The sequence below is a fragment of the Odocoileus virginianus genome, chromosome 32 (assembly GCF_023699985.2).
Source record: "Odocoileus virginianus isolate 20LAN1187 ecotype Illinois chromosome 32, Ovbor_1.2, whole genome shotgun sequence".
In the NCBI taxonomy this organism is placed as follows: domain Eukaryota; kingdom Metazoa; phylum Chordata; class Mammalia; order Artiodactyla; family Cervidae; genus Odocoileus; species Odocoileus virginianus.
In genome coordinates this window covers 10,109,649-10,127,600 of record NC_069705.1, presented here as the reverse complement: position 1 = coordinate 10,127,600, position 17,952 = coordinate 10,109,649, and the positions used below count along the sequence as shown (strand labels likewise).

Below are 17,952 nucleotides of genomic sequence, written 5' to 3'. Positions count from 1 at the left end.
TATATGCCTAGAAGTGGTATTGCTGGGTCATATGGCAGTTCTATTTCCAGTTTTTTAAGAAATCTCCACACTGTTTTCCATAGCGGCTGTACTAGTTTGCATTCCCACCAACAGTGTAAGAGGGTTCCCTTTTCTCCACACCCTCTCCAGCATTTATTGCTTGTAGACTTTTGGATAGCAGCCATCCTGACTGGCGTGTAATGGTACCTCATTGTGGTTTTGATTTGCATTTCTCTGATAATGAGTGATGTTGAGCATCTTTTCATGTGTTTTTTAGCCATCCGTATGTCTTCCTTGGAGAAATGTCTGTTTAGTTCTTTGGCCCATTTTTTGATTGGGTCATTTATTTTTCTGGAGTTGAGCTGGAGGAGTTGCTTGTATATTTTTGAAATTAATCCTTTGTCTGTTGCTTCATTTGCTATTATTTTCTCCCAATCTGAGGGCTGTCTTTTCACCTTGCTTATAGTTTCCTTTGTGTACAAAAGCTTTTAAGTTTCATTAGGTCCCATTTGTTTATTTTTGCTTTTGTTTCTAAAATTCTGGGATGTGGGTCATAGAGGATCCTGCTGTGATTTATGTCGGAGAGTGTTTTGCCTATGTTCTCCTCTAGGAGTTTTATAGTTTCTGGTCTTACATTTAGATCTTTAATCCATTTTGAGTTTATTTTTGTGTATGGTGTTAGAAAGTGTTCTAGTTTCATTCTTTTACAAGTGGGTGACCAGTTTTCCCAGCACCACTTGTTAAAGAGGTTGTCTTTTTTCCATTGTATATCCTTGCCTCCTTTGTCGAAGATAAGGTGACCATAGGTTCGTGGATTTATCTCTGGGCTTTCTATTCTGTTCCATTGATCTATACTTCTGTCTTTGTGCCAGTACCATACTGTCTTGATGACTGTGACTTTGTAGTATAGTCTGAAGTCAGGCAGGTTGATTCTTCCAGTTCCATTCTTCTTTCTCAAGGTTACTTTGGCTATTCGAGGTTTTTTGGTATTTCCATACAAATTGTGAGATTATTTGTTCTAGTTCTGTGAAAAATACCGTTGGTAGCTTGATAGGGATTGCATTGAATCTATAGATTGCTTTGGGTAGTATAGCCATTTTGACAATATTGATTCTTCCAATCCATGAACATGGTATATTTCTCCATCTGTTTGTGTCCTCTTTGATTTCTTTCATCAGTGTTTTATAGTTTTCTATGTATAGGTCTTTTGTTTCTTTAGGTAGATATACTCCTAAGTATTTTATTCTTTTTGTTGCAATGGTGAATGGTATCGTTTCCTTAATTTCTCTTTCTGTTTTCTCATTGTTAGTGTATAGGAATGCAAGAGATTTCTGTGTGTCAATTTTATATCCTGCAACTTTACTGTATTCGTTGATTAGCTCTAGTAATTTTCTGGTAGAGTCTTTAGGGTTTTGTATGTAGAGGATCATGTCATCTGCAAACAGAGAGAGTTTCACTTCTTCTTTTCCTATCTGGATTCCTTTTACTTCTTTTTCTGCCCTGATTGCTGTGGCCAACACTTCCAAAACTATGTTGAATAGTAGTGGTGAGAGTGGGCACCCTTATCTTGTTCCTGATTTCAGGGAAAATGCTTTCGATTTTTCACCATTGAGGGTGATGCTTGCTGTGGGTTTGTCATATATAGCTTTTATTATGTTGAGGTATGTTCCTTCTATTCCTACTTTCTGGAGAGTTTTAATCATAAATGGATGTTGAATTTTGTCAAAGGCTTTTTCTGCATCTATTGAGATAATCATATGGTTTTTATCTTTCAATTTGTTAATGTGGTGTATTACATTGATTGATTTGCGGATATTAAAGAATCCTTGCATTCCTGGGATAAAGCCCACTTGGTCATGGTGTATGATTTTTTTAATATGTTGTTGGATTCTGTTTGCTAGAATTTTGTTAAGGATTTTTGCGTTTATGTTCATCAGTGATATTGGCCTGTAGTTCTCTTTTTTTGTGGCATCTTTGTCTGGTTTTGGAATTAGGGTGATGGTGGCCTCATAGAATGAGTTTGGAAGTTTACCTTCTTCTGTAATTTTCTGGAAGAGTTTGAGTAAGATAGGTGTTAGCTCTTCCCTAAATTTTTGGTAGAATTCAGCTGTGAAGCCATCTGGTCCTGGGCTTTTGTTTGCTGGAAGATTTCTGATTACAGTTTCGATTTCCTTGCTTGTGATGGGTCTGTTAAGATCTTTTATTTCTTCCTGGTTCAGTTTTGGAAAGTTATACTTCTCTAAGAACTTGTCCATTTCTTCCAAGTTGTCCATTTTATTGGCATAGAGCTGCTGGTAGTAGTCTCTTATGATCCTTTGTATTTCAGTGTTGTCTGTTGTGATCTCTCCATTTTCGTTTCTAATTTTGTTAATTTGGTTCTTCTCCCTTTGTTTCTTAATGAGTCTTGCTAATGGTTTGTCAATTTTGTTTATTTTTTCAAAAAACCAGCTTTTAGCTTTGTTGATTTTTGCTATGGTCTCTTTAGTTTCTTTTGCATTTATTTCTGCCCTAATTTTTAAGATTTCTTTCCTTCTACTTACCCTGGGGTTCTTCATTTCTTCCTTCTCTAGTTGCTTTAGGTGTAGAGTTAGGTTATTTATTTGACTTTTTTCTTGTTTCTTGAGGTAGGCCTGTAATGCTATGAATCTTCCCCTTAGCACTGCTTTTACAGTGTCCCATAGGTTTTGTGTTGTTGTGTTTTCATTTTCATTCATTTCTATGCATGTTTTGATTTCTTTTTTGATTTCTTCTATGATTTGTTGGTTATTCAGAAGCGTGTTGTTTAGCCTCCATATGTTTGAATTTTTAATAATTTTTTTCCTGTAATTGAGATCCAGTCTTACTGCACTGTGGTCAGAAAAGATGACTGGAATGGTTACAATTTTTTTGAATTTACCAAGACTAGATTTATGGCCTATGATGTGATCTATTCTGGAGAAGGTTCCGTGTGCACTTGAGAAAAAGGTGAAGTTGATTGTTTTGGGGTGAAACGTCCTATAGATGTCAATAAGGTCTAGCTGGTCCATTGTGTCCTTTAAAGTTTGTGTTTCCTTGTTTATTTTCTGTTTAGTTGATCTATCCATAGTTGTGAGTGGGGTATTAAAGTCTCCTACTATTAATGTGTTACTATTAATTTCCTCTTTCATACTCGTTAGTGTTTGCCTTACATATTGCGGTGCTCCTATGTTGGGTGCATATATATTTATAATTGTTATATCTTCTTCTTGGATTGATCCTTTGATCATTATGTAGTGTCCATCTTTGTCTCTTTTCACAGACTTAATTTGAAAGTCTATTTTATCTGATATGAGTATAGCGACTCCTGCTTTCTTTTGGTCTCCGTTTGCGTGGAATATTTTTTCCAGCCTTTCACTTTTAATCTGTATGTGTCCCTTGCTTTGAGGTGGGTCTCTTGTAGACAGCATATATAGGGGTCTTGCTTTTGTATCCATTCAGCCAGCCTTTGTCTTTTGGTTGGGGCATTCAACCCATTTACATTTAAGGTAATTATTGATAGGTATGGTCCCGTTGCCATTTATTTTGTTGTTTGGGGTTCACGTTTACACCACCTTTCTGTGTTTCCTGTCTAGAGAATATCCTTTAGTATTTGTTGAAGAGCTGGTTTGGTGGTGCTGAATTCTCTCAGTTTTTGCTTGTCTGTAAAGCTTTTGAGTTCTCCTTCATATCTGAATGAGATCCTTGCTGGGTAGAGTAATCTAGGTTGTAGGTTATTCTCTTTCATTACTTTAAGTATGTCCTGCCATTTCCTTCTGGCCTGAAGGGTTTCTATTGATAGATCAGCTGTTATCCTTATGGGAATCCCTTTGTGTGTTATTTGTTGTTTCTCCCTTGCTGCTTTTAATATTTGTTCTTTGTGTTTGATCTTTGTTAATTTGATTAATATGTGTCTTGGGGTGTTTCGCCTTGGGTTTATCCTGTTTGGGACTCTCTGGGTTTCTTGGACTTGGTTGGCTATTTCCTTCCCCATTTTAGGGAAGTTTTCAGCTATTATCTCCTCGAGTATCTTCTCATGGCCTTTCTTTTTGTCTTCTTCTTCTGGGACTCCTATAATTCGAATGTTGGGGCGTTTCACATTGTCCCAGAGGTCCCTGAGGTTGTCCTCATTTCTTTTGATTCTTTTTTCTTTTTTCCTCTCTGCTTCATTTATTTCCACCATTTTATCTTCTAACTCACTTATCCTATCTTCTGTCTCTGTTATTCTACTCATGGTTCCCTCCAGAGTGTTTTTGATCTCATTTATTTCATTGTTAATTTTTAATTGACTCTTTTTTATTTCTTCTAGGTCCTTGTTAAACATTTCTTGCATCTTCTCAATCTTTGTCTCCAGGCTATTTATTTGTAACTCCATTTTGTTTTCAAGATTTTGGATCATTTTTATTATCATTATTCTAAATTCTTTTTCAGGTAGATTCCCTATTTCTTCCTCTTTTGTTTGACTTGGTGGGCTTTTTCCATGTTCCTTTACCTGTTGGGTATTTCTCTGCCTTTTCATCTTGTTTAGATTGCTGTGTCTGGAGTGGGCTTTCTATATTCTTGTGGTCTGTGGTTCCTTTCTATTGTGGAGGTTTCACCCAGTGGGTGGGGTTGGATGATTGGTTTGTCAGGGTTTCCTGGTTAGGGAAGCTTGTGTCAGCGTTCTGGTGTGTGGAATTGGATTTCTTCTCTCTGGAGTGCAGTGGATTGTCCAGTAATGAGTTTTGCGATGGGTCTTTGTGTTAGGTGTGACTTTGGACAGCCTGTGTGTTGACACTCAGGTCTATGTTCCTGCGTTGCTAAAGAATTTGCGTGGTATGTCTTGTACTAGAGCTTATTGGCTCTTGGGTTGTGGTTGGTTTTAGTGTAGGTATGGAGGCTTTTGGATGGTCTCTTATCCCTTAATGTTCCATGTAGTCAGGAGTTATCTGGTTTTCTCAGGTTTTGGGCTTAAGTCTCCTGCCTCTTGGTTTCAGTTTTATTCTTCCAATAGTCTCAGGACTTCTCCAACTATACAGCACTGATAATAAAACTTCTAGGTTAATGGTGAAAAGATTCTCCACTGTGAGAGACAACCAGAGAGATTCACAGAGTTACATGAAGAATAGGAGAGGGAGGAAGGAGATAGAGGTGAGCAGGAGGAGAAAAAGGGGACTCAAGAGGAGAGAGACAGATCTACGTAGTTATCTGTTCCCAAAGTGTTCTCTGTTGCCCAGACACCCACAAAGATCACAGAATTGGATTGGGAAGAGAAGGGGAAAGGAGGAAATAGAGGTGTTCTGAAGTAGAAAACAGAGAGTTAAAAGTGGGAGAGTAATCACCACACTCCTGAATAGAAATAGGAACTGAATATTGGATTCTTAAATGTCCAAAATTTATATCACATACTGAAAAACAAAGATTAAAAATCTAGTGTAGAGGTTAGACTCATTGAAATACAATATCTAAAAACAAAAACAAAAACACACAAAAAAATTAGAAATGTGTATGAAGTTTGGTTTAAAAATAGGGTTTCTCTCTCTCTCTCTCTCTTTTTTTGGCAAGGTTATAGTGAAATGAAAATGAAAATTAAGGAATAATAGAGGAGTGTTAGAGGACTTTAAAAGGAAATAGAAGAGAAAAAGAAGAGAAAAAAAATTTTTTCCCTAATTAAAAAAAAGTAAAAATATATGAAAATGAAAGATGAGGAGTAATGGGGAATTTTAAAAGAAAATAAAAGAGAAAAAATAAAAAATTAAAAAAAAAAAAAAAAGGAAAGAAAAATTTTTTTTTCCTAATTAAAAAAAATGTAAAAAATATATGAAAATGAAAGATCAGGAGTAATGGGGGAGTAATAGGGAATTTTAAAAGAAAATAAAAGAGAAAAAATAAAAAGTAAAAAAAAAAAAAAAAGGAGAGAAAAAAAATTCTTTTTTTTTCTAATTAAAAAAAACGTAAAAATATATGAAAATGAAAGATGAGGAGTAATGGGGGAGTAATAGGGTGTTTTAGAAGAAAATAAAAGAGAAAAAATAAAAGATAAAAAAAGAAGGAAAGAAAAAAAAATTTTTTTTTCTTTCCTAATTAAAAAAATCGTATAAATATATGAAAATGAAAGTTGAGGAGTAATGGGGGAGTAATAGGGAATTTTAAAAGAAAATAGAAGAGAAAAAATAAAACAAAACAAAAAAAAAAACCAAACAAAAAAAAAGAAAAAAAATTCTTTTCTTTTTTTTCTTCTCTTTAATAAATTAAAAAAAAATACATATATGTCTAGGAATTCCTCTGGAGTTGTTGTGGTCAGTGTAGGTTCAGTTCAATTTTAGATAGCTCTTCTTTCCAGCTTATACTTCTAGATATCTATAGGCTCCTTCCGGTGTAGTCGATGTTACCTTCAGGGATTTTAATCTGTTGCACCGGTCCTTTCTGAAGCGGTTCCCTTTGTTTATTTTGGCTTCTCTTAGGTGTCTAATTTCCGCCCTGACACAGGCGGGCAGAGGTGATCTCTTATTTAGGTTCGCTAGTTCAGTTTAGCCCTGCTATGGGGAGGTCGGGGCGCTGCAGACAGATACCGCTCCGTGTGGCTAGCACTCACCGGCCACCCTGGGTTTGCCCCGCTCACGGGTGTCTGTGCTTTCTCCGTCTACACTGCTCAGGCTCCCGGCTGCTATATATGGAGCGGGCCCTGCGTTGAGTGCGGTTGCAGATTTCGGGTACTCCACAGAAGCGCGGATTCGGTTGCGCCTGCGTTTTGTGCCTTTCCCGGCCTGAGCGGTTCGGGCAGCCAGGGTGCAGCGCGCCTTTTCCCTCCGTGTCGAGCGGCCCAGGCAGCCAGGGGCTTGCGCGCCCTCTCTCCGGGTTCGGCGCGCTTTTCCCCTCCGCGGCCTCAGCGAACGCCGCCAGTCGGTCTCGGGAAGTCTTTAGATAGGAGCCAGGAACCTGTTTGCAGTGTGGGAGGGGGTGGCTTCTCAGGGGCTGAGTTTGCCCTTTTCCCCTCCCCCCTGCCTCCTACCTCCAGTGGGGACGGGCCGGCTCTTTCCTGGACTTTCTCAGTCCCTTTGTTTTGCGAACTGCAGGCAGTGTGTTCCGACCGGTTAATTTTGTCCCACCGTTTAAAAAAAAGCTCCCTCCGATTGCTCTCAGGGTCTTCAGGCCGGTCCTTACCCTAAGCAATCCCGCCCGCTCCTCTCCGTTCTGCCCCCGCTTGTTGCTGGCGGGTGCGGGCGTCTGGGGTACTTTTCTGCTGGGAGTTGCTTTTAGGCACGTAATCTGTGGGCCTTATTTAATTTTTCCTCCCAGTTAGATTGCCGAAAACTTCCCCCAGTCCCGCCAGTGCGAGGGTTTCCTGGTGATTGGAAACTTCCTCTATTAAGACTCCCTTCCCGGGACGGGTCACCGTCCGTAGCTCTTTTGTCTCCCTTTTTATCTTTTATATTTTCTCCTACCTCCCTTTGACGACAATGGGCTGCTTTTCTGGGCGCCTGATGTCCTCTGCTAGCGATCAGAAGTTGTTTCGTGAAATTTGCTCAGCGTTCAAATGTTCTTTCGATGAATTTGTAGGGGAGAAAGTGTTCTCCCCATCCTATTCCTCCGCCATCTTGGCTCCTCCCCTCTTTCTGATCTTTCATTGTTAGTGTATATAAATGCAAGAGACTTCTATGTATTAATTTTGTAACTTGCAACTTCAACAAATTCATTGATGAGCTCTAGTAGTTTTCTGGTAGCATCTTTAAGATCTTCTATGTAGAGTATCAGGTCATCTGCAAACAGTGACAGTTTAACTTCTTGCTTTCCAATTAGGATTCCCTTTATTTCTTTTTCTTCTCTGATTGCCATAGCTAGAACTTCCAAAACTGTTGAATAAAAGTGGTGACAGTGGACATCCTTGTCTTCTTCCTGATCTTAGAGGAAAGGCTTTCAGCTTTTAACCATTGAGTATGATGTTAGCTGTAGGTTTTTCATATATGGTCTTTATTATTTTGAGATATGTTCCCTCTATCCCCACTTTCTGGAGAGTTTTTCTCATAAATGGTGTTGAGTTTGTCAAAAGCTTTTGTGGCATATATTGAGATGATCATATGGCTTTATTATTCACTTTGTTAGTGTGGTACTTCACACTGATTGATTTGCAGATATTTTTCCTTGTAGCACTATTTACAACAGCAAAGATATGGATACAACCTAAGTATCCATCAACAGAAGAATGGATAAAGAAAATGTGGAACATATATACAATGGATATTTTACTCAGCCATCAAAAAGAAAGAAATTAAGCAATTTGCAGCATTTTGGATGGACCTAGAGATTGTCATCTTATGTGAAGTAAGTCAGACAGAGAAGGAAAAATATTGTATGGCATCCTTTAAGTTCAGTGTCTAAATGAACTCATTTACAAACAGAAACAGTCTTATAGACTTAGAGAGCAAACTTATGGCTTCCAGGGGGGAAGGATGAGGGGAAAGCCCAGATAGGGAATTTGGGATGTATATGTACACACTGCTGTATTTAAAATGGATAGCCCAGTAGGTCCTACTGTATAGCACATTGAGCTCTGCTCAATGTTATGTGGCAGCCTGGATGGGAGGGGAGTTTGGGGGAGAATAGACACATGCATATGTATGGCCGAGTCCCTTTGCTGTCTAGCTGAAACTATTACAACATTGTTAATCTGATATACTCCAACATAAAATAAAAAGTTAAAAACAAAATATGTTAAGCATTTTAAAAATTTCAAAATTAAGTCCATCTGTTACTCTTCTCTACATTATCAGCATGGAAGACAAGATGAAATATTAAAATATCTATGATAATGCTTCTCCAAAGTTAAAGACAATTTACACATGAATTCTTAAGTTATCATGACTTTGATTATATTATTTCTATCAAACAACTATGTGAATAGCTATCTCACTTCTGCTAATGAGCTCCTTACTGAGGCCTCCCTTTCAGTTATGTCTGTTTACACTTTGTAGTATTCACACAGCCTCCATTTTTCCTTTGGCTCCTATACACTCAGTTCTTGTTGAAGAGTAATATTATGGTGTAAAGTTTCCTTATAATGGCTACAATTCTTTGGCTACAGATGGTAAAAATCAGGTTACAACATCTAACTTGGGATTATAAATCCTGGCAAGACACTTGTTTAGATTAGATACACTTGCACAGCTATTTCTCTCTGTCTCGTGATGTCTCTTAACTAACAGATACTGGTTTTGAGAGACTACTAGGATTTTTACTTGAAAATGAAACTAGAATGGTTGAGAGTGGTACTCTGGGCCATGTGTAAGCAGAGCAGTTATTTTGGAGAGAATGGACATAGACAAGAAGAGATGATGTCAATCATAAAAGCCTTTGGGTGATGGAGAGAATGACCAGGTTCACAAGCATCTGATTCCTTACTACCCTTTGGTGTTTCAGCCCTACATCGTTTCCTGCCCTTGAAGCCCTGAAACAATTGACTGATGCTCTTAAAACTTAGGCAGATTTTGTTATTTATGGTCAGTGATATCTAAGTATACCACTTCTCTAGAAGTCAGGTTCATCTTTGCAACTATTCAGATTTTTCAAAGGTGTCTTAAATAACAACCCAGGAAAACTTATGCCAAATATCATTTGATTAAATCAATTTATGACAATTGAATGATTATATAAATGTCCATATGAATCATGCAGAATACTGCCCTGAATTTATTGGTTGCTGCTAACATGTTCATAACTAAGATTAACTTACTTGGTAAGCAGAAGTACTGATAGAAATTTTATAACATTTTATCTCTGATAAACATATGAGAAACAAAAATGATTTACTTCACAATGGAGAAATGAGACCCACTTCTTTACACTTACTTCTGCATTCTCGTCTTCCTAAATATTTACTAAGCAAATTGTGAAATATACTTGTGCTACAGTAAAAAAAAAGCTGTATGAATGTGAAATAAGTTCAGACAGAGAAAGACAATGTTCGATCCCATTTATATGTAGATCTAAAAAAACCAAAGCAAACAAACAAAAACCACATAGATACAGAGAACAGATTGGTGGTTGCCACATGTAATGGGTTGAAGTGGGGATGAGCAAAATGGGTAAATAACTTCAAAAGGTACAACTTCTAATTAAAAAATAAATGTCATGGGGATGTAATGGACAGCATGCTGACTATAGTCAATAATAACTAACTGCATATATGAAACTTTCTAAAAGAGCAGATCTTAAAAGACCTCATCAGAAGAAAAATCAAAAATTTGCAACTATGTAACAAATGTTAACTATGATCATTTTACATTATATACAAAGTATTATACACATGAAACTAATATCATATATGGTAATTATACCTCATTTTTAAAAAAGAAGTAATTAAATTCTGTTGTAAAAAAAGGAAAAACTGAGCAAGTACCTTAACTCTAATTTCAGAGACACATGAGCAATATTAATTTCGTGTAACATAGGCCATGTCCTTGATACGTGCTTTCCTTTACTCTTTGTGTTCTTATATTTTCTTACCTTTCCCATATTCTATGCTGCCCCATCTCTATTCATCATCATTCAGTTTAGTTCAGCCACTCAGTCGTGTTCGAATCTTTGCGACCCCATGGACTGCAGCATGCCAGGTTTCCCTGTCCATCACCAATTCCAATTCATCGTCACTGGCCCCATATATTCTATGCCACTCCATCTCAAGTTATCGTCTCCGGCCCCATATTCTGTGCTGCCCCGTCTCTATTCATCATTCAGTTCAGTTCAGTTCAGTCGCTCAGTCATGTCCGACTCTTGGCGACCCCATGCACTGCAGCACGTCAGGCCTCCCTGTCCAACACCAATTCCCGGGGTTTACCCAAACTCATGTCCATTGAGTTGGTGATGCCATCCAACCATCTCATCCTCTGTCATCCCCTTCTCTTCCCACCTCCAATCTTTCCTAGCATCAAGGTCTTTTCAAATGAGCCAGCTCTTTGCATTAGTTGGCCAAAGTATTGGAGTTTCAGCTTCAACATCAGTCCTTCCAATGAACACCCAGGGCTGATCTCCTTTAGAATGGACTGGTTGGATCTCCTTGCAGTCCAAGGGACTCTCAAGAGTCTTCTCCAACACCACAGTTCAAAAGCATCCTTTCTTTGGCACTCAGCTTTCTTTATAGTCCAACTCTCACATCCATACATGACTCCTGAAAAAATCATAGCCTTTGTTGACAAAGTAATGTCTCTGCTCTTTAATATGCTGTCTAGGTTGGTCATAACTTTTCTTCCAAGGCGTAAGGGTCTTTTAATTTCCTGGCTACAATCACCATCTGCAATGATTCTGGAGCCCAGAAAAATAAAGTCTGACACTGTTTCCCCATCTATTTCCCATGAAGTGATGGGACCAGGTGCCATGATCTTAGTTTTCTGAATGTTCAGTTTTAAGCCAGCTTTTTCACTCTCCTCTTTCAGTTTCGTAAAGAGGCTCTTTTGTTCTTCTTCACTTTCTGCCATAAGGGTGGTGTCATCTGTATATCTGAGGTTATTATTTCTCGCGGCAATCTTGATTCCAGCTTGAGCTTCATCCAGCCCAGCGTTTCTCATGATGTACTGTGCATATAAGTTAAATAAGCATGGTGACGATATGCAACCTTGATGATATGCAACCTTTTCCTATTTGGTAAAGTCTGTTGTTCCATATCCAGTTCTAACTGTTGTTTCCTGACCTGCATACAGATTTCTCAAGAGGCAGGTCAGGTGGTCTGGTATTCCCATCTCTGTAAGAATTTTCCACAGTTTATTGTGATCCATACTGTCAAAAGCTTTGGCATAGTCAATAAAGCATAAATATTTGTTTTTCTGGAAGTCTTTTACCTTCCAGCATTTTCGAGCTTCTTGACACTACCAAATGTCAAGACAATGAAAATGGGGTTGCTTAGGAAGTAGACAGAACCCTCCAAAGCAATTATCGCCAACATGACTTTCTACTAGAAAGATACTGAGGATTTATTGAGTAAATTCAGTTGTTTCTAGGCCTATATGGACACGAAGGATATCCATGTGCCTAAAATTTGAAAAAAAGATCTAGTATATTTCTACACATTTGGTAGATTTATAAGCATTATAAGTGACTTATAAGCCAGCATTTGGTGGCTCAAATGGTAAAGAATCTGCCTGAAGTGCAGGAGTGAACGTGAAAGTCGCTCAGTCAGGTCCGACTCTTTGTGACCCCATGGCCTTTACAGTTCATGGAATTTTCCAGGCCAGAGTCCTGGAGCCTTTCCCTTCTCCAAGGGATCTTCCCAACCCAGGGATCAAACCCAGGTCTCCCGCATTGCAGGCAGATTCTTTACCTGCTGAGCCACAAGGGAAGCCCTTGGTGCTGGAGGGCCCTGTTCAGTTCCCCGGGATGGGAAGATACCCTGGAGGAGGGCATGGCAAATCACTCCAGTATTCCTGCCAGGAGAATCCCCATGGAAAGAGGAGCCTGGGCGGGCTACAGTCCATGAGGTCACAAAGTGTCAGACACGACTGAGAGACTAAGAACACACGCACAGGCACACACAGGCATAGGCATTAAGCCAATCCATGGTGAAAGTGAAAGTGAAGTCACTCAGTCATGTCCGACTCTTTGCGACCCCGTGGACTGTAGCCCACCAGGCTCCTCCATCCATGGGATTCTCCAGGCAAGAATACTGGAGTGAGTTGCCATTTCCTTATCCAGGGGATCTTCCCGACCCAGGGATCGAACCCAGGTCTCCCGCATTGCAGACAGATGCTTTAACCTCTGAGCCACGAGTTCCTATTTATAATATTCTGAATAACATTTGTATTTTCTCATAAAGCCTTTCAAATATTAAATATTTAAAAAGTGTTTACTTACTCCCCACTTATTGTTCCCTCTTTTTTCCAAAATATCTTCATTTTATTCCATTTAAGAGCAATGATAGCAGTTAAAATGAAGAAAGGTAGGAAAACGTAGAGACTGATCATAAGGTTATTTTTTCGAGAGGCACCACGTCGTTTTATCAAGTCTGCAGTTTTAGCTGAAGACATAACAATATCTTTTAACTTTTGAAAGGTGATATAAATCATTTTAGTAATTTGAATTATAAAATTTGGAATTTAAATGATATAATCATAAAACAAATAAATTTAAACTTAAAAGTGCTTCCCAAACTTCTGTGACTATACCGCAAAGTGCATTATATATTTCCCTTAAATATATGTAATTTAATCTTTATTTAATATTTATGTGCTACATTCTAATGTATTTCATTCTATTATACTATCATATTCCTATCATACTGCACTGCTATTTAGAATATATTGGGTTGATATTACCATCTAACAGATTCCTTTATTTAAAAAATAGAGAAAAACAAAACAAAACAAAACAGAGCTCCCCTGGAGAAAGGAATCGCTACCCACTCCAATATTCCTGCCTGAAAAATCCCATGGACACAGGGGCCTGGCAGGCTCCATGAGGTTGCAAAAAGTCAGACATGACTTAGCAACTAACACTAATACTCTCACTCTCAGCATGGATTTTCTAGTTGCAAATCACCCTTTGGGGAACTGCCTTATTTTGCACTGCTTTGTGTAAAATTAAAGACTGATATTTAAGACCAAAAAGAGAAATATTTTAAAAATTAGTTAGTGAAAACTACAGATATAACTGAGGCTAATTAAAAAGAAAGAGTAATAATAGATGAGGTTAAATTTACATAACAAATGTATAAAGTGATATTGCTTTAATTTTGATTGCATTAATTTAAAAAAATTGATTTTCTTCTTGTTGTTATAAAGATATTGCATAAAACTACAAAAGTAAATCTATGGCCAATTGGTCCAAATAAGCAAAAGGAATAAACCAGAAAATTAAAATTAAAAAAAAAACATATAAATCAAGCAATCAGAATTACCACCAAACCAATTATGATGATATTGTGTGTATTCGTGGGCATGCTCAGTCACTCCATTGTCTAAATCTTTGTGACCCCATGGACTGTAGCCTGCCAGGTTCTTTTGTCCATTGAATTTTTCAGAGAAGAATGCTGGAGTGGGTTGCCATTCCCTTCTCAGTGGATCTTCCCCTCTCACAGATTGAACCCACCTCTCTTGCATCTCCTGCATTGGCAGGTGGATTCTTTACCACTGCAGCACTTCATGATATTAAGTGTAAACAAATTTAATGACCTCTCAAAATGAGAAAAGAATCTGTGCCACTGAAACACAGGTACGATCCAATTATATGTTGTTTCAAAATAATTTACAAAGCTGCCGTATATCACAGAGAGCTCAGCTCAGGCCTCTGTGATGACCTAGAGGGGTGGAGATGAGAGGGAAGGGATATATGTATACTTCTAGCTGACCCATGTTGTGCAGTAGAAACTAACACAACATTGGAAAGCAATTATACTCCAATTAAAAAATAAATTTAAAAACATCTGGTTTTCAATAACTTTTGTATATGGATCCAAACTTTATTTTCCCTTGTGTAGCATGACATTTTAAATACTAGCCTTTAATATTAAACAAGCAAAAAAGAAAAAAAAAAGCTTTTAACCTATATGCAGAGTACATCATGCAAAATGCTTGGCTGGATGAATCACAAGTTGGAATCAAGAATCTCTCTCGCTGGAGGAAATATCAACAACCTCACCTATGCAGATGATACCACTCCAACAGCAGAAAGTGAAGAGGAACTAATGAACCTCTTGATGACAGTGAAAAAGTTGGCTTAAAGCTCAACATTCAGATAACAAAGATCATGGCATCTGGGCCTATCACTTCATGCCAAACAGAAGGGGAAAAAGTGGTAACAGTGACAGATTTTCTTTCTTTGGGCTCCAAAATCACTGGGGATGGTGGCAGCAGCCATGAGATTAAAAGTTACTTGATCCTTGTAAGGAGAGTTATGACACACCTGGACAGACTATTAGAAAGCAGAGACATCAATTTGCAGACAAAGGTGCATCTAAGTCAAGACAATTGTTTTTCCAGTAGTCATGTACGGATATGAGAGTTGGACCATAAAGATGGCTGAGTGCTGAAGAATTGATGCTTTTGAGTTGTGGTGCTGGAGGAGACTCTTGAGAGTCCCTTGGACAGCAAGGAGATCAAACCAGTCAATCCTAAAGGAAATCAACCCTGAATATTCACTGAAAGGACTGGTACTGAATTTGCAATACTTTGGCCACCTGATGTGAAGAGCCTGCTCATTGGAAAAGACCCTGATGCTGGGAAAGATTGAAGGCAAAAGGAGAAGGGGGCGACAAAAAATGAGATGGTTGGATGCCATTACTGACTCAGTGGACATGAATGTGAGCAAACTCTAGGAGCTAGTGAAGGACAGGGAAGCCTGGCAGTGATACAGCTGATGGGATCGCCTAAGAGTCAAATGTAACTTAGTGACTGAACAGCAACATATCTAGAAAACTGCTGTATAAATAAAAAAAAATCTGGGAAACCATGGTTAAAATTAACATGACACATTAAAATGTTCATGGCTAGATTTGGATTAAAAGCACATACAAAATTTTGATTGAGAACATAATCTATAGCTGTGCTAAATACAATACCACTACAATGCGACCATTTACTTGCAATTAGGTAAAATAAAATGAAAATGTTAGTTCCTTAATTGCATTTTCCACATGTTCACTGCTTAATAGCCACATAGACAGTGGGGCTGTAAGGATACAGAAGACTCTGTTGGGGCAGTCATTTAGTTACTAACATGTATCTTCGCCTGAATTCCAAAATCCATCATCGATACTTCCTCCCGGTGATGAGGGTGTTTCCATACAATCTGGGGGCACATATCCAACATCACAGTGACAATTTAAACGAGAATTGCAAACCTGGAATGAAACCAAAATAAAGAAGACCATTTTTTATGTCATATAAAAATTAAATGGATTAGTATTGATTGTGAGCCAAAGCAAATGATTAAAGTAATGCAATTTGGTATGTTACAGACTGTTTATTTCAATGTGGAAAATAATTATAAAAATAAAATGCAATGCAAGATGTCCATTCAATGCTTTTTAAATGCTACAGAGGGTTTCTCTAATTTATGCCTTCAATAAAAGTAGACAACATTCTTGATACACCTGTCTCTTCTAAAAAGACAGAGAAATTATGAAGCTAAAAATTATAGCAGGAGTTGAATTTTTTTATGAATTGTGCCAGATATTTTATAAAACTGTTGTAAGAGTCAACTTTTACAAAACACGGGGAGAAAACTAAAGGGCAAAGCTTACTTATTCAGGTGCAGTTGGAAAATTTGATTTTGCTATAAAATAGGAAGGCTAGTGGGCTCCCCTGGTAGATCAGCTGGTGAAGAATCCACCTGCCATGCAGGAGATCCCGGTTCAGTTTTTGGATTGGGAGGATCCCCTGGAGAAGGGATAGGCTACCCATTCCAGTATTCTTGGGCTTCCCTTGTAGCTCGGATGGTAAAGAATTCGGCCTGCAATGCGGCAGACCCGGGTTCGATCCCTAGGTTGGGAAGATCCCCTGGAGGAGGGCATGGAAACTCACTCCATTATTCTTGCCTGGATAATCCCCAAGGACAGAGGAGCCTGGCAGGCTATGGTCCATGGGGTCACAAAGAGTCGGACATGACCGAGCAACTAAGCACAGCACAGCACAGCAGAGGAAGGCTAGAATATATTTACAGATACGACCTTGTGGATGAATCAAAAGATGGGTCAGAAGCAGAATAGGGAATCTAGGGGTAAGTTCAGGCAAAATTAAATTGAAATTAAATAATAAAGGAATGGAACATAAAAGAAATTGTAAATAATAGGGTGTGTAAAAAGGAGGTAAATTTTGATACAAGACACACAGACAGGTCAATTTCTTCAGGATTACTATAGAAAGTATGAAGCATCAAGATAATGGGAGATGCTAGCTACCATTTTAAAGCTAAATGCATGCTTAGAAAATCTTAAATAGGGCACAGAATTTCTATAATTCAGGTGATGATTTCACAATGGATAAACAAATAAAAGTGCAAATGGAAAATGTGATCAGACACACTGAAACTCTACTATTAATTTAAAAATGCAAATTAGCAATAAATTTAGCGCGTGAGAAGATATTACTAAACTAAGAAGCTCATCTGGCCTGAATTTGAAGAAATGTTTTCACTCCTGGTAGGTGAAGAAAAACCAATATAGTATTTCCTAAAGACATGCAATATTTATTAAATTCAAATTATGCATATATTTGGCCCATCAGATTTCAAGGCAATCAATTTACGAAATCAAATAACTCTGCAAGGTGAACGTACAACAGCGTCCACTGTACCACTATTTACAACAGTCAAATAAAAATTCAATATTATCCAAAAGTCATCAGTGAATTACTTCAAATACAAAAAGAACCATAGAGAAGAATAAATTGAAGTCACTCATCTGAGACAGATTTCAATGGACAAGGAACTCTGTTGTCAAAAATATATTAGATTATGAGTAATGTGTAATAGAAATAAAGTTTGTGAGTATTTAGTATATAGCAGTTATCAGTTCAATTCAGGTCAGTTCAGTCACTCACTCATGTCCAACCCCATGGATTGAAACACACCAGGCTTCTCTGTCCTTCACCAATACCTGGAGCTTGTTCAAACTCTTGTCCATTGAGTTGGTGATGCCATCCAACCATCTCATCCTCAGTCATCCCCTTCTCTTTCTGCCTTCACAATCTTTCCCAGCATCAGATTCATGCATTCAATTATAAGCAGTATTTACATTTAAGTGTAAATATATACATGTATATACTAACTCCAGAAAGAATGAAGAGATGGAGCCAAAGCAAAAACAATGCCCAGTTGTGGATGTGACTGGTGATGGAAGTAAAGTCCGATGCTATAAAGAGTAATACTGCATAGGAACTTGGAATATTAGGTCGATGAATCAAGGCAAATTGGAAGTGGCCAAAGAGGAGATGGCAAGAGTGAACGTCGATATTTTAGGAATCAGTGAATGAAAATGGACTGGAATGTGTGAATTTA

General features: G+C 38.0%; 1 protein-coding gene across 3 annotated transcripts in view; it reads right to left on the bottom strand.

The window, feature by feature from the left end:
- LOC139032571 (A disintegrin and metallopeptidase domain 3-like) overlaps positions 1–17,927 on the bottom strand; it is a 28,552-nt gene extending 10,625 nt beyond the window's left edge. Inside the window, exons 1-2 of one of the 3 annotated variants that reach the window (XM_070459855.1) lie at positions 15,673–17,927; positions 12,814–12,976 (exon numbers count right to left, since the gene is read on the bottom strand). In XM_070459855.1, the coding sequence (XP_070315956.1) occupies positions 12,814–12,976; positions 15,673–15,826 (317 nt within the window). In that variant the 5' untranslated portion in view covers positions 15,827–17,927. The remainder of the gene's footprint in view (positions 1–12,813; positions 12,977–15,672) is intronic. The other 2 variants (XM_070459854.1, XM_070459856.1) reach the window with 2 other exon arrangements.
- Positions 17,928–17,952: the final 25 nt, after the last annotated feature.